General features: G+C 36.4%; 1 protein-coding gene across 9 annotated transcripts in view; it reads right to left on the bottom strand.

The window, feature by feature from the left end:
• The window catches only part of CEP128 (centrosomal protein 128), a 397,276-nt gene that overhangs the window by 345,277 nt on the left and 36,464 nt on the right, over window positions 1-15,535 (bottom strand). For all 9 annotated transcript variants that reach the window (XM_086709100.1, XM_086709103.1, XM_086709099.1 and 6 more), the window contains one exon: window positions 12,161-12,233. In XM_086709100.1, the coding sequence (XP_086565226.1) occupies window positions 12,161-12,233 (73 nt within the window). The remainder of the gene's footprint in view (window positions 1-12,160; window positions 12,234-15,535) is intronic.

The following is a 15,535-nucleotide window of genomic DNA, read 5'->3' as shown; positions in this document are numbered from 1 at the left end:
ACAAAAACAATTGTGATCGAAATCCAAGAAAAATGAGAAGAACAGAAAAAAACAGACCATTAGAAGATCTAGACAATGGATGGGGCACCTGGGTGGCTCAGTCAGTTTAGCCTCTGACTTCAGCTCAGGTCATGATCTCATAGCTTGTGAGTTCGAGCCCCACATTGGGCTCTGTGCTGACAGCTTGGAGACTGGAGACAGCTTCAAATTCTGTGTCTCCCTCTCTCTTTCTGCCCTTCCCTGCTTGTGCTGTCTCTGCCTCTCCCTCTCTCTCAAAAATAAATAAACATTAACAAAATTAAAAAAAAAAGATCTTAACAATGGAGTTATGAAAGACAGATACATAGATTAAGGATTTTGGCAAAGAACTACAAAATTAAAAATGATGAAATGAAAATTCTAAGTGAAACATGATAAGCAGTGGGTGGATTAATAGAGTTGGTTAAGCTGAAGAGAAAGTAATTATATGAAAGTTCAGAAGAAAATATTCAAAATAAAGAATGAAAAAAATGAATAAAAATTTATAAAAATGAACCTAAGAAACAAAGGGAACAGGTACAAATCAAAAGAACACAACTAAGCTCACTATAGTAAAATTGCAGAAAACCAAAGAGTAAGAGGAAAAACTCAAAATCAAATTGGAGAAAAATATATATGACTATCAACAAAGCACCAACAAGGGGCACCTGGGTGGCTCAGTCGGTTAAGCGTCCGACTTCAGCTCAGGTCACGATCTCACGGTCCGTGAGCTCGAGCCCCGCGTCGGGCTCTGGGCTGATGGCTCAGAGCCTGGAGCCTGCTTCCGATTCTGTGTCTCCCTCTCTCTCTGCCCCTCCCCCGTTCATGCTCTGTCTCTCTCTGTCTCAAAAATAAATAAACGTTAAAAAAAAAAAATTTTTTTTAAATAAATAAATAAAAAAAAGCACCAACAAGGGGCGCCTGGGTAGCTCAATGGGTTAAGTGTCCGACTTCGGTTCAGGTTATGATCTCACGGTTTGTGAGTTCAAGCCCGCATCGGGCTCTGTGCTAACAGCTCAGAGCCTGGAGCCTGCTTTGGGTTTTGTGTCTCCTTCTCTCTCTGCCCCTCCCCAACTTGTGCTCTATGTCTCTGAAAAAATAAATAAATGTAAAAAAAAAATTAAAATTAAAAAAAAAAGCACCAAGACTCACAGCTGACTTGTCAACAGCAACAATGGAACTGAGAAATGATAAAATATCTTCAAAATACAGACAAGGGAAAAAAGAAAAAGGACTATTTCAAATTTTATATCCAGTGAAAATCTCTTTCAACAAAGAAAGTAAAGACATTTCAGACAAATACAGAGAGGGTCTGTCACCAAAGAACCTATTCCAAATGAAATTCTAAACTGGATTTTTCAAGTATATATTCACTGTAAAGGAAATTTCAAATTATGTTCTTAGGGCAGAAAAGGAATCTCAAAATGCAAAAAGGAATGAGAAAGAAATGAAGACTGCTAAAGAGTAAATATTACTGTATAAAACATTAACAGTAATGTGTTATGTGGATCAATTATATAAAGAATGAAAATTACTGACAATAAGAACATGAAAGTGGAAACACAAGTTAAAGGAGTTAGTGTGTTCTTAGATCCATGTATTTTCTGGAAAAAGCTTGAAGTGCTAGTTTATATTAAGATTTGATAAATTAAGAGTGCATGTTTTAATATCTATATTAACCATGAAAATATAACAAAAGGTACAATAACCAAGATAATAAATAAGGAAAAAATTTTAAAATGAAAAATTGGGGTGCCTGGCACAGTCAGTTAAATGCTTGACTTCAGCTCAGGTTATGATCTCACAGTTCATGGGTTCAAGCTCTGCACTGGCAGTGTGAAGCCTGCTTGGGATTCTCTCTCTCTCCCTTTCTCTCTGCTCTTCCCTGACTCACGCTTTCTCTCTCTCAAAATAAATAAACTTTAAAAAAAATTTTTTTAAAGAAAACTAATAAATCCAAAGGACACAAGAAAAAAATGTAAAAACAGAAAAATACAGGTGAAACCAACTGAAAGGAAACATAATATGGTAGATTTACATAAATTAAATGAATATTTACATAAATGTGATAGGGTAAATCCTCCAAATAAAAGACAAAGATTAATTTTTATAATATTAAGTGACACTCTATAGTGTCATAAAAATATCAAAGTCAAAAAGCAAATCTTAAAAATGATGTATAAGACATAAGACCTCTAGATTAAACACTATAAAATAGCAATGGAAGGATTTGCTATGTTCATGAACTGGAAAACTCACATTGTAAACGTTTCAATGCTAAGTTGACCTATAGACACAATGAAATCTAATCAAGATCCCAGGTTTTTAAAATTTCACATGCTGATTCCAAAATGTATGCAGAAATGCAGAGTAAAAATTACACAAGATAAACTTGAAGACTAACTCTAAGAGAGAGGAGTCAACATGGCAGAGAAGTAGGGGGACCCGAATCTCCCTCATCCATCAGCACAGCAGTATTGAGGCCAGAAGACTTGGAATTCCAGGAATCCTGGTTACAGAGTGACAGAAACATCTCCAGGGGCCCACGTGACAACTTGTCAGGCCAAAGGTGTGTGACTGCGAATTGGGAAAGATAAAATAGGTGGGGAGGCAAGGAGGGGAGGGATCCGTTTCTGTGGAGACAAAAGGAAGAGAAAGAGAGGCTGTGGAAGTGTAGGATTGTATTTGGACAAGAGAAAAACCATGGACCGGGGAACAGAAAAAAAAACAGAGAAAGAACCAATTTCTAACATGATCCAGGGTTGTGAGTTTTCCTCAACTGGCAGATTGGAGCCTGCCACCCTTTATGTGTGTCTAGGGGGAAGGCGGAGCCAGCCCCTGGCTGGGTAGTGAGCTCAGAGGTGAAGTAGGAGAGAGCAGTTCCTTCCCTTGAATGCTGTAGAAAGAAGGTATATAGCCATTCCAAGGACAAAAGACCCAGCAGGCACCTGCCAGCCAGAGGCCCTTTGTTGGCTGGCTGGGCAGAATGACACTACCCTGGAACCAGGGCAGAGCGGGATCCTTTAAGACATGGGGGTTTGAATCCCAACAGAGCACTGGGAGGCGCGGGAGACAGTGGAGCGGGACAAACCGGGTTCACGCCCACGCAACACTGTGAGGACAGCCTGAACAGAGTGGTTTGAGACACCTGGTCTGGGGAGGAGAAACTAGGTTGTCATCATTTTTCTCCCCATCACCAACAAGGTGAGGCTTCAGGGAACAGGACAGCGGCCTCCCAGTGGAGGCCGGGCCCACCTACACCAACCCCCACCCCTCCCTGCCTGATAACTGTGTATTTACCGGAGCAGGATGGGCTCTGAGGAACCAGACAGCCTCTCCTCCAGACCAGCACAGCCCCCGGTTCCAAGGCACCATCAGGTATCAGTTCTCCAGTTTTGCATTTTCTGATTTGATTCTTGGTCAATTCTTATTTTATATATACATTTTTTCTTCCTTTTCTTCCTCTGATTTCTTCCCTTCTCTGATTGTTGGTTTCTTTAAGCAGACATTTTTAATCTATTCTTTTTACATTTCTTTCATATCTCCTTCTTCTCTATTTTCCTGTCTCTCTCGGGATTAAGCCATATAATTTCTCTGATTTTCTGCCTGGTCACTTTTTTTTTTTCTTTTCTTTTTCCCCACCCCTGTCATTTCTCTCTCTTTGTATGGGATAAGGCTTCTTCCACCACCCTCTCCTTTTTAAATTTTTTCCAGGGTTTCTTCAACGCACAAATCAAAGCACACCAGGTGGAAGGTCCAAACCACCACCACGAATAGGGAGATAAAGCAACCAGACTCACAACAGAGAGCATGCAACACACTCCAAAAACACCTCCTGAAGGGCCAGTCCCAGGACAGTATATGACCTTTTTTGAATATAGTAGTGCTCACAGGTACAGGACACATAACAAGTTATTAAAACATATAAAGGACAGGAAACTAGGTAACATGACAAAACAAAAGAATTCTCCTCAAAAGAAATTCCAGGAAGAAATGACAGCTAGAGGATTGTTGAAAACAAATATAAACAATATATCTGATCAAGAATTTAGAAAAACAGTCATAAGAGTAATAGCTGGGCTTGCAAACAGCATAGAAGACAAGATACAGTCACAATGAATTAAGAAATGTTGTAAATGAGATGCAAATGAGGCGCAAAATAAACTAGATGCAGTGACAGCAAGGATGGAGGAAGCAGAGGGGACAATAAATGAAACAGAAGATAAAATACAGAAAATGATGAAGCTGACAAAAAGATAAGAAAATACTAGACCACAAGGGGAGAATTAGAAAATTAAGTGATTCAATGAAACGTAGTAATATCTGTATCATAGGAGTTCCAGAAGAAGAAGAGAAAGAGGCAGAAGGTTTAATTGAACAAATTATAGCTGAGAATTTCCCTAATCTGGGGAAGGAAGCAGACATCCAAATCCAGGAGGTACAGAGAACTGCCATCAGATTCAACAAGAAAAGGTCTTCACCACAGCATATCACAGTGAAACTGGCAAAATACAAAGATAAAGAGAGAATTCTTGGGTGACTGGATGGCTCAGTCAGATAAGCATCCAACTTCGGCTCAGGTTATGATCTCGCAGTTCATGAGTTTGAGCCCCACATCGGGCTCTGTGCTGACAACTCAGAGCCTGGAGTCTGCTACTATTCTGTGTCTCCCTTCTCTCTGTCCCTCACCTGCTCACACTCTGTCTCTCTCTCTTTCAAAAATATATAAACATTAAAAAAATAATAAAACAAAAGATAAAGAGAGAATTCTGAAAGCAGCGAGGGACAAACGGGCTTAACCTACAAAGGGGGTAGATACATAAGGATAGTAGCAGACCTGTCTACTGAAACTTGGCAGGCCAGAAAGCAGTGGCAGGAAACATTCCACGTGCTGAATAGGAAAAATATGCAGCTAAGAATCCTTTATCCAGCAAGACTGTCATTCAGAATAGAAGGAGAGATAAAGGCTTTCCCAGACAAACAAAAACTGAAAGAGTTCATGACCACTAAACCAGCCCTACAAGATATCCTAAGGGGGCCTCTGTGAGTGGAATGCTGCAAAGACTACAAAGGACCAGAGACATCACCACAAGCATGAAACCTATAGATAACACAGTGACACTAAATCCATATCTTTCAAAATCAGTCTGAATGTAAATGGACTAAATGCCCGAATCAAGACATAGGATATCAGAATGGATTAAAAAAAAAAAAAAAAAAAAAAAGATCCATCTATATGCTGTCTACAAGAGATTCATTTTAGACCTGAGGACACCTTCAGATTACAAGTGAGGGGATATAGAACCATCTATCATGCTACTGGAAGTCAAAAGAAAGCTGGAGTAGCCATACTTCTATCAGACAAACTAGATTTTAAACTAAAGGCTATAACGAGATGAAGATGGGCATTATATCATAATTACGGGGTCTATCCATCAAGAACTAACAACTGTAAATGTTTATGTCCCCCATATGAAAGCACCCAAATACATAAATCAAATAATCACAAAGCAATCTTATTGATAAGAATACAGTAATTGCAGGCGACTTTAATACTCTACCATGGCAATGGACAGATCATCTAGGAAGAAAATCAAGAATAAACAATGGCCTTGGACCACTGTCCAGATGGATTTGACAGATATATTCAGAACTTTTCATCCAAAAGCAGAATACACATTCTTCTCACTGGAAAAGAATGCACTGCACATGGAATATTCTCCAAGATAGATCACATATTGGATTACAAAACAGCCCCCAATAAATATAAAAGAATTGAGATCATATGATACACATTTTCAGAAACTTGAAATCAACCACAAGAAAAATTTGGAAAGCCTCCAAATGCATGAAGGTTAAAGAGCATCCTACTAAAGAATGAATGGGCCAATCAGGCAATTAAAGAAGAAATTTAAAAATATATGGAAGCAAATGAAAATGAAAACACGACAGTCCAAACCCTTTGGGATGCAGCAAAGGCAGTCCTAAGAGGCAATTCAGGCCTATCTTCAAGTAACAAGAAAAATCCCAAATACAAAACCTAATCATACACCTAAAGGAACTAGAGAAAGAACAGCAAAAAAAACCCAAAAAACAAAAAAAAAAACAGACAAAAAAAAAAGCCAGAAGAAAATAATAAAGATTAGAGCAGAAATAAACAATATAGAATTCAAAAACAAAAACAAAAACAAAAAACAAAAAAACAGAACAGATCAATAAATCTAAGAGCTGGTTTTTTGAAAGAATCAACAAAATTGATAAACCCCTAGCCAGACGTCTCAAAAAGAAAAGAGAGAACGCCAATAGATAAAATCACAAATGAAAGAGAAGAGATCACAACCAACACCACAGAAATACAAACAATTATTAGAGAATACTACAAAAAATTATATGCCAACAAACTGGACAACTTGGACGAAATAGACAAATTCCTAGATACCCATATACTACCAAAACTCAAATGAGAAGAAATAAAAAATTTGAACAGACACATCACCAGCAAAGAAATTGAATCAGTTATCAAAAATCTCCCAACAAATAAGAGTTCTGAGCCAGATGGCTTCCCAGGGGAATTCTACCAGACATTTAAAACAGAGTTAAGACTTATCCTTCTCAAGCTGTTCCAAAAATAAACAAATAAATAAATAAATGGAAGGAAAGCTTCCAGACTCATTCTATGAAGCCAGCATTACCTTGATTCCCAAACTAGACAGAGACTCCACTAAAAAGGAGAATTATAGGCCAATATCCCTGATGAACATGGATGCAAAAATCCTCAACACAATAGTAGCAAGTCGAATTCAACAGTATAAGAATTATTCACCAAGGTTGAGTGGGATTCATTCCTGGATTGCAGGGCTGGTTCCATATTCACAAATCAATCAATGTGATACATCATATTAACAAAAGAAAGGATAAGAACCATATGATCCTGTCATAGATCCTGGCAATAGATGCAGAAAAAGCATTTGACAAAATACAGCATCCTTTCTTAATAAAAACTCAAGAGAGTGGGGATAGAAGGAACATACCTTAACATCATAAAAGCCATATGTGAAAAGCCGACAGCTAATATCATCCTCAATGGGGAAAAACTGAGAGCTTTTCCCAAGATCAGGAACATGACAGGGATGTCTACTCTCCCCACTGTTGTTTAACATAGTGTTGGAAGTCCTAGCCTCAGCAATCAGACAACAAAATGAAATAAAAGGCATCCAAACTGGCAAAGAAGAAGTCAAACTTTCACTCTTCACAGATGACATGATACTCTACATGGAAAACCTGAAAGATTCCATCAAAAAGCTGCTAGAACTGATCCATGAATTTGGCAAAGTTGTAGGATACAAAATCAATGTACAGAAATCAATTGCATTTCTATACACCAATAATGAAGCAACAAAAAGAGGTATCAGGGAATCAATCCCATCTACAATTGCACCCAAAACCATAAAATACCTAGGAATAAACTTAACCAAAGATGTGAAAGATCTGTATGCTGAAAACTATAGAAAATTTATGAAAGAATTTGAAGACACAAAGAAATGGAAAAACATTCCATGCTCATGGATTGGAAGAATAAATATTGTTAAAATGTCAATACTACCCAAAGCAATCTACACATTCAATGCAATCCCAATCAAAATTGCACCAGCATTCTTCTCAGAGCAGAACAAACAATCCTAAAATTTGTATGGAACCACAAAAGACTACGAATAGCCAAAGTAATGTTGAAAAAGAAAACCAAAGTGGGAGGCATCACAATCCCAGACTTTAGCCTCTACTACGAAGCTGTAATCATCAAGACAGTATGGTACTGGCACAAAAACAGACACATAGACCAATGGAATAGAACCCAGAATTGGACCCACAAATGTGTGGCCAACTGATCTTTGAAAAAACAGGAAAGAGTATCTAATGGAAAAAAAGACAGTCTCTTTAGCAAACAGTACTGAGAGAACTGGACAGCAACATGCAGAAGAATGAACGTGGATCACTTTCTTACACCATACATTAAAATAAACTCAAAATGTATGAAAGACCTAAACATGAGACAGGAAACCATCAAAACCTTAGAGGAGAAAACAGGCAACAACCTTTTTGACCTCAGCCGCAACAACTTCTTACTCAACACATCTCCGAAGGCAAGGGAAATAAAAACAAAAATGAACTACTGGAACCTCATCAAGATAAAAAGCTTCTGCAATGCAAAGGAAACAATCAACAAAACTAAGAGACAACCGACAGAATGGGAGAAGATATTTGCAAATGACATATCGGATAAAGGGTTAGTATCCAAAATCTATAAAGAACTTACAAACTCAACACCCGAAAAACAATCCAGTGAAGAAATGGGCAGAAGACATGAATAGACACTTTTCCAAAGAAGACATCCAAATGGCTGACACATGAAAAGATGCTCAACATTGTTCATCATCAGGAAATACAAATCAAAACTACATTGGGATAACACATAATACTGATCAGAGTGGCTAAAATTAACAACTCAGGATACAACGGATGTTGGCAAGGATGTGGAAAAATGGGAATCCAATTGCACTGTTGGAGGGAATGCAAACTGGTGCAGCCACGCTGGAAAACAGTGTAGAGGTTCCTCAACTAAAAATAGAATTATCCTACAACCCAGCAATGGCACTACTAGGAATTTATTCAAAGGGTGCACAAGTGCTGATTCATAGGGGTACATGAACCCCTATGTTTATAGCAATGGTTTCCACAATAGCCAAATAATGGAAAGAGTCCAAATGTCCATCAACTTACAGATAAAGAAGATATGGTTTATACATACAATGGTATACTTACTACTTGACAATGAGAAAGAATGAAATCTTGACATTTGCAACATGAATAGAACTGGAGGGTATTATGCTAAGTGAAATAAGTCAGACAAGGACAGATATCATATGTTTTCACTCACATATGGAACTTGAGAAACTTAGGAGACCATAGGGGAAGGGAAGGGAAAAAAATAGTTTCAAAGAGAGAGGGAGGCAAACCATAAGAGACTCTTAAATACAGAGAACAAACTGAGAGTTTATGGGAGGGGCAGGGAAGAGGGGGAAATGGGTGATGGGCATTGAGGAGGGCACTTATTGGGATGGGCAGTGGGTATTGTATGTAAGCGATGAATCATGGGAATATACTGCCAAAGCCAAGAGCACACTGCATACGTTGTATGTTAGCTAACTTGACAATAAATTATATTTAATAAAAACAAACAAACAAAAAAGACTAACTCTACTATAGCACAACTTATCATTAAGCAACAGTAATCAAGACCATGTGATATGGGCACTGGAATAGACAAATGAACCACAGGATCAAATACAAGTCCAGAAACAGAAGCCTGCAAATGTGAACATTTGGTGTATGACCAAGACAGGACTGTAAAGTAGTAACAAAGGGTTGATTCTTTCAATAAATGAAACTGCATCAATAGATATTCATATAAAATGTATGATCCCTACTTCACACCTTGAACAACTTACCAATTCCAAGTACGTACTAAGTCTTTATGTAAAAGTTGAAACAATAAGCTTCTAGAACATTACATAAGAAAATATTTTCATGTTCTGAAGATAGGGAACAATTTCTTAAACAGATTTAAAAAAAAAAAAAACAACAAAAAAACAAAAACTAACCACAAAAGAAAAGATAGAAAACTGAACTAGATTATTTTAACAGAAGACCCCATGAAGGGAGAGTTAAGAGAATGAGAGGCTGAAGACTATTGGAGATAACACTGAAATACATATAACTGACATTGTGCTCATATACAAAATATATAAAGACCTCCCAGAAGTCAATAACAAAAATACAAGGAAGCCAATAAAAAAAGGGGAACAAAAGAAGTGAACCAGTATTTCAAAAAAGAAATTGCCAATGACTACAAGAATGGAGTAGATTATTACTAGGCAATTCAGTAAGAAATTGGAAACTCTGGAAAAAACAAAATGTAAAAAATGCTCATCATCTAGTAATCATAAAAATGCAAATTAAAACCATGATGAGACACTATGCACACCTATCATAATGGCTATTATTTAAAGACTAATAATACCAAATATTGGAAAGGATAAAAAGCAACATGAATTCTCCTACATTGCTAGTGGGAGTGTAAATTAACGTAACCACTTTGGAAACTGTTTATCAGTATCTACTAAATTTGAAGGCACCTAGAAATTGCACTCCACATTACATACTAACAGAACTGCACATACATGTGCACTAAAATAATAAATAAGATTACTCATGGCAGCCTTCTTTGTAATAGCCCAAAATTTGAATTAATTCAAATATCCATCATAAAATGTTAAAATACATTGCGGTAAATCCATACAACGGAATGCCAAAGAGCAATAAAAATGAACAAACTACAAGTATATGATTAGCAAGATTAGCAAAAAACAGACATAAAAAACACACCCTGTATAATTCCATTTATATAAAATATTTAAAACAGGCAAAATTTACCAATGGTATTAAAAAGTCACAAGAGTGGTCATCTTTGAAAAAGAAGGAGAATTTAGTGACTGGGATGGAGAATGAGGAGGCTTCTTACACAGTGGTAATGTTCTATTTCTAGATCTGGGTGGTGGTTAAAATGGGCCTGTTCACCTTATAATAATTCATTGAGTTTTACAATAATATATGTACTTTTCTGTAAGTAAATTATACCTCCAAATTTAGAAAATTAAAAATTAAAAAAAAAAAAAGATGAAGCTTCAGCAGGTTCCACTGTCAGGTGACGGGTTCCATTCTAGAATTATAGGAGAAGAGCCAGAAGATCATTTATTAAGCTACAGAGGATCTTGAAGCTACATTCTTAAAAGTGTGTGCATTCCACTCCTGTTTAGACAGTATGAAAATCAGACAATGGCATAGATTTCTTGCTGTGTAAACCACTGCAATTAACTAAGAAAAGCACCAATCTGTTAATATGAGAAAATACTTTTTTTTTTGAAGTGCAATAGTTAAGGTATTTTAGACTGGCACAATTTAAATCTTGGTAATGCCTGGAAAAATCTAAGACTTTATGTAAAAAAAGAAATATCCCATATTCTGATCACACATCAAATGCCATATCATCACGCACTAACTGTGAAGATCTTGTCTGTTTCAACAGAAGATACACATAATATCTTCACCTCTCTGGGGTGCTTCGCAAAGAAATCAGCACCAAGAGCACAAGAAGAATGTACTTTTCATATGGCCAGATGTTTACTCAAATTTTTGAAATGGGCAAATTTCACTGCAAAAAGAGTAACTACGTTGATCTCTTTGAAAACAGAGTATATCCGTCTCTTAGCATATGCAGGCAATAAATTCAGTCTAAAATAAACTCAACATATCTGTGTAAGGATCTATAAACATAGTAAAAACTGCAGAAAAAAAATATCTGCTAACATACTTTCCATTTGAATAAAACATGTTATGGAAAAAAATTCTGCTACCATTCCTGGTCTTGAAAAAACAAAAGGTGCTATGGGATATGAATAAATACACATTGCTCCTTAAGTTGATAAGTTTCCAAGTTTAAGGACAATTTCTATTGATGTTTTTTTCTCCTAAAACAAACAACTGATGATGCAAAGAAACAGACACTGTATGTACTTCATTTTTCACTTCAATTCCACCAACAACAGTGGGTTGATTAAAAGAAACCCCTGAATGACGACTCTCAACAATCTGAGTTTGAGAAAATAAAACTCGAGAATTAGGAGTCTTTCCAGCAACTGATTACACACCTAAGTGAAATGAAAATACTTAATGAGGAGTGCTACAGAGTCCCTATCAAAAAATTCCGTATTTCTAAAACATCATTTAAGAAAAGCCATATAATCACTGGGTCAGTGAAATTTAAAGTATCTTTTGAATATTCATAAGGAAACTAAAAATTAGACAAATAATAATTCAATCTCTAATATATTACCATTGTAAATATTTTAATCTTAAACACCCCAAATTCATGAACATTTTATAAGAAGTACAAGAACATAATTTAGATAAAATGGCATGTATCATCCAAAAAGTTAAGATCTACTAAACTTGAGCGCGATTACAACCAGGCCCACCACTCTAACATCTGTGTATGAAATTTGTTTTATAAACAAACAGTTCTCACCACTTCTTGCTTTTGGGTTTCATTAAGTTTTTCAGCTAATTCTTCCAAAGCCCTTTTTGTTTCAGCATCCGACCTAGGCAAAAAAAAAAAATATATTTTAAGTTGGCTGTTTGAAAAAATATACACAAACAGTGAAATATACAACATGTTATTACATAATATTCTACTGCAGTGGTTCCTAAATCTTAGCAAACATATGAAATACCTGGAGGACTTATTAAGACAGACTGCTGAATCAGTAGATCTGCAGTGGGATCCAAGAATGTGCATTTCTACAAATTCCAAGCTGATGCTGATGGTGCTGATTTGGGAATTACACTTTGAGAACAAGCGCTACACTGGACCATTACCTTCAATAAACAAGTAGGTTGCAATATGTCTCATTTTAAATTAAGAAGAAAGGAAATGGGGGGAGGACTAAATGTGATCTCAAATCCTCTCTAGCAATCCGTAACCAAATTACATCAGTGTGTGCTGTACAAAGTCCGTCCTCATCAACTTACCTCCCTATTACCTTTTTTCCTAACAGATTAATAACATACATGATAAATAATGAAACAGCACTGAAAGAATTACAAATAAAACCAAAGCCCGTCCTCTCTCACACCTCCTTAACTCTGGTTCCACTCACCACTGGCACCCATGCTCAACCACTTCCATGCTTCATTCTTTTGCTGGTTAACTCCGCCATTTTTATCTCTAGACACTTTCAATTAACTCTCTGTTTTGAAATATTTAGTTCACTGATACCCCTCTCCAATTTCAGATACATTCATTACTATTTTTGGTTTTTCTACTGGTTACCTATGTAAATTACATAATATATTTATACCTCTTATGAACTATTCCATCATAAAGAATTGATGCTTTTGGTTATGTCCTATCATGTTTCCATTTTCATCAGCTTCATACCTACATTGTTAACAGTCTTGTGCTTTTGGTTTTTTCTAGAGTTTCTTATTATCTTTTGGCCTTATATGGCCCTTATGTATCACATTATTAATATATTTCTCTGACTTCTTACAGAATCACCTATTAAGAATCGACTCCATTCTTGTGGATTACATTCTTCTCAAAGGACACCTACTTCCTACTCTAATTTAGAGTGAATATTTCCTGGACTTGCTACATAGTTACCATTCTGGGGACTGCTTTCACCAAATCTCTGGGTTAGTTTTATTATTTCTCATCACCTGTATCTTACTTTTTCTTGGTTACCATTTTACTTTACTTATGTGTTCTTAGGTAATTTACTCAGAAGAAGTTATCCTAAAGGTAAATATTCTAAGTCTTTAAATCTCTGAAAACTTACTTGCACCTCTTTCTTGGCTTTGTGGTTCTTTGTACCACTGGACTTCCCACATCTCACTAGCTGTTCCTTCTCAAGCCACCTCTTTTGTGTATATGAGACTTCTAATACTGGAACTTTTTGGCACTAAGCCCTGTCCTTGATACTTTCCATAAAGCTGCTAGATATTACCCATTTTCAAATACCACTCCTGTATGCTCACCACTCTTAAATTTGTATCTCTAACAGAGACTTTTCCTTTAAGCTCCAGAGTAAACATCTAGCTGCATATATTACATCTGGATGTCTCACAAATATCTCACACCTAACATATCCAAGGCCAAACTCTTAACCTCTAGACCTGGCATATCCCTACCAGTCTTCTGTATCTCAGGAAGTGGAATTACCATCTACCCAGCTACTCAAATCAGACATCTGGGAGTCACCCTTGGTTTATTCTTTTTACCCCCCATATCCAATCTACTGCCGTATCCTGTTTCTTCAGTCTCCAAAAATCTGTCTTAAACATATCTATGTCCATCTCCTCCTTGCCAGAATCATGGTCAAGCAATCATCTCTCACATGCTAATGCAACAGTTTCCTAACTTGCCCTTCTCAAATAAATTTTCCACATGGCATCCAAAGTGAGTTCTGAGTTAAACTTTATTAATGCTTTCTAAAAGCTTGCTTTCCAGTACATTCATTATTCATATACCTTTTGCAATAAATATCAAAAAAAATGAAAAATTAGTCATTAAATATCAATCTTTCTGAATCACAGAGAAACCTACATTTAACCTAGCTACCTCTTACCCAGTATTTTTATAAACGTAAATTAAGGATTTGTGGTACAAGTAAAGCAGAATTGGATCCGGATATCTTCCTCATCTATTCATAAGAAAGTTAAGTCACCAATTTCACAAGAAACTTGACTTCTACTTTGGCTTAAATAAAGTTTCTCTGCCTCACACATGCCTCTGGATCACACAAACTATTACCAGATGGTACCAGCTCATGGATCAGAAGATCCCCAGTCTACCACTGCACATCCAAATGACCACTGAAACCAATTAACGAAATCAAACCTGCAATTTCTCCTGGGTCTTCCAACAGGACAAATTCCTGAAATTCATGTTCCTAGTGCTTAATTTGTACCCTTTCTTCAAATGTGTAAAAGCTACACAATAAAGCAATCCAAGAACAGACTATACTAGAATGTTGACACCATTTTGCTTATTTTATCAACTTGTCAAAAATAAATACCTAGTTTTAAGTTAACTAACAAATACTGGTTTAAAAGAATGACAATACAACTCCATAATACAGCTCAAAATTCAGGAACTTAATTTCTTTATTTATACCTGCTATATATGAAAATGATTTGAACCACAGGGTGCTGTAAGTGGTAAAGAGCAGACACTCTGGGGCCATAATGCCTATACCTGAATCCTGACTCTACCACATACCCCCATTTGAACGCCAACAAGCTGAGTTACTTCATCTCTCGACCCTTTTCCACATCCAAAAAATGGAAAAAATAATGATGATTACCTCATTAGGGTTGTTATAAGAATTAAATCTAAATCTGGCAAGAAGTAAGTGTTCCATAATATTAACTACTAATAGTAGTAATAGTAAGGTCTTTAATTCTTATTACTAAATTTCCTATGTTCCTCATTTTAAAGCAGGTAAGTTACACAGAGTACAGCTGATAATCACATATTTAACATTTATAGCTTTGACCCTTTTTGAGACAGCAACAAAAAACTGGTGTATGGAATGATTTTGTTAGATGGAATGGGAGTTAGCAAGTGAACTTGGTAAACAAACTTCAATTCAGCTTTGTTGTTCCCCCATCACTGCTCTAGAGAAGAACTCTAGAGAGTCACTCTAGAGACTGACTCTAGAGAAGGATAAAGGCTTTGGTTTCCTGTGAAAATATGGCCTCCAAATGAAAGCCAACTGTCGCTGCTAATGATGAAAATGAAAAGACAGTGAGGAAATTTTAAAGAAGGTGATATTTGCTGGGCACTACATAAAATTGACAAAACTGCAGAGCTGGCAAATATAAACTGCTCACTTTTGAA

This window comes from Puma concolor, chromosome B3, assembly GCF_028749965.1.
Source record: "Puma concolor isolate L17-30 chromosome B3, mPumCon1.1.hap2, whole genome shotgun sequence".
NCBI classification, from domain to species: domain Eukaryota; kingdom Metazoa; phylum Chordata; class Mammalia; order Carnivora; family Felidae; genus Puma; species Puma concolor.
This window is presented reverse-complemented; position numbering and strand designations above follow the sequence as displayed.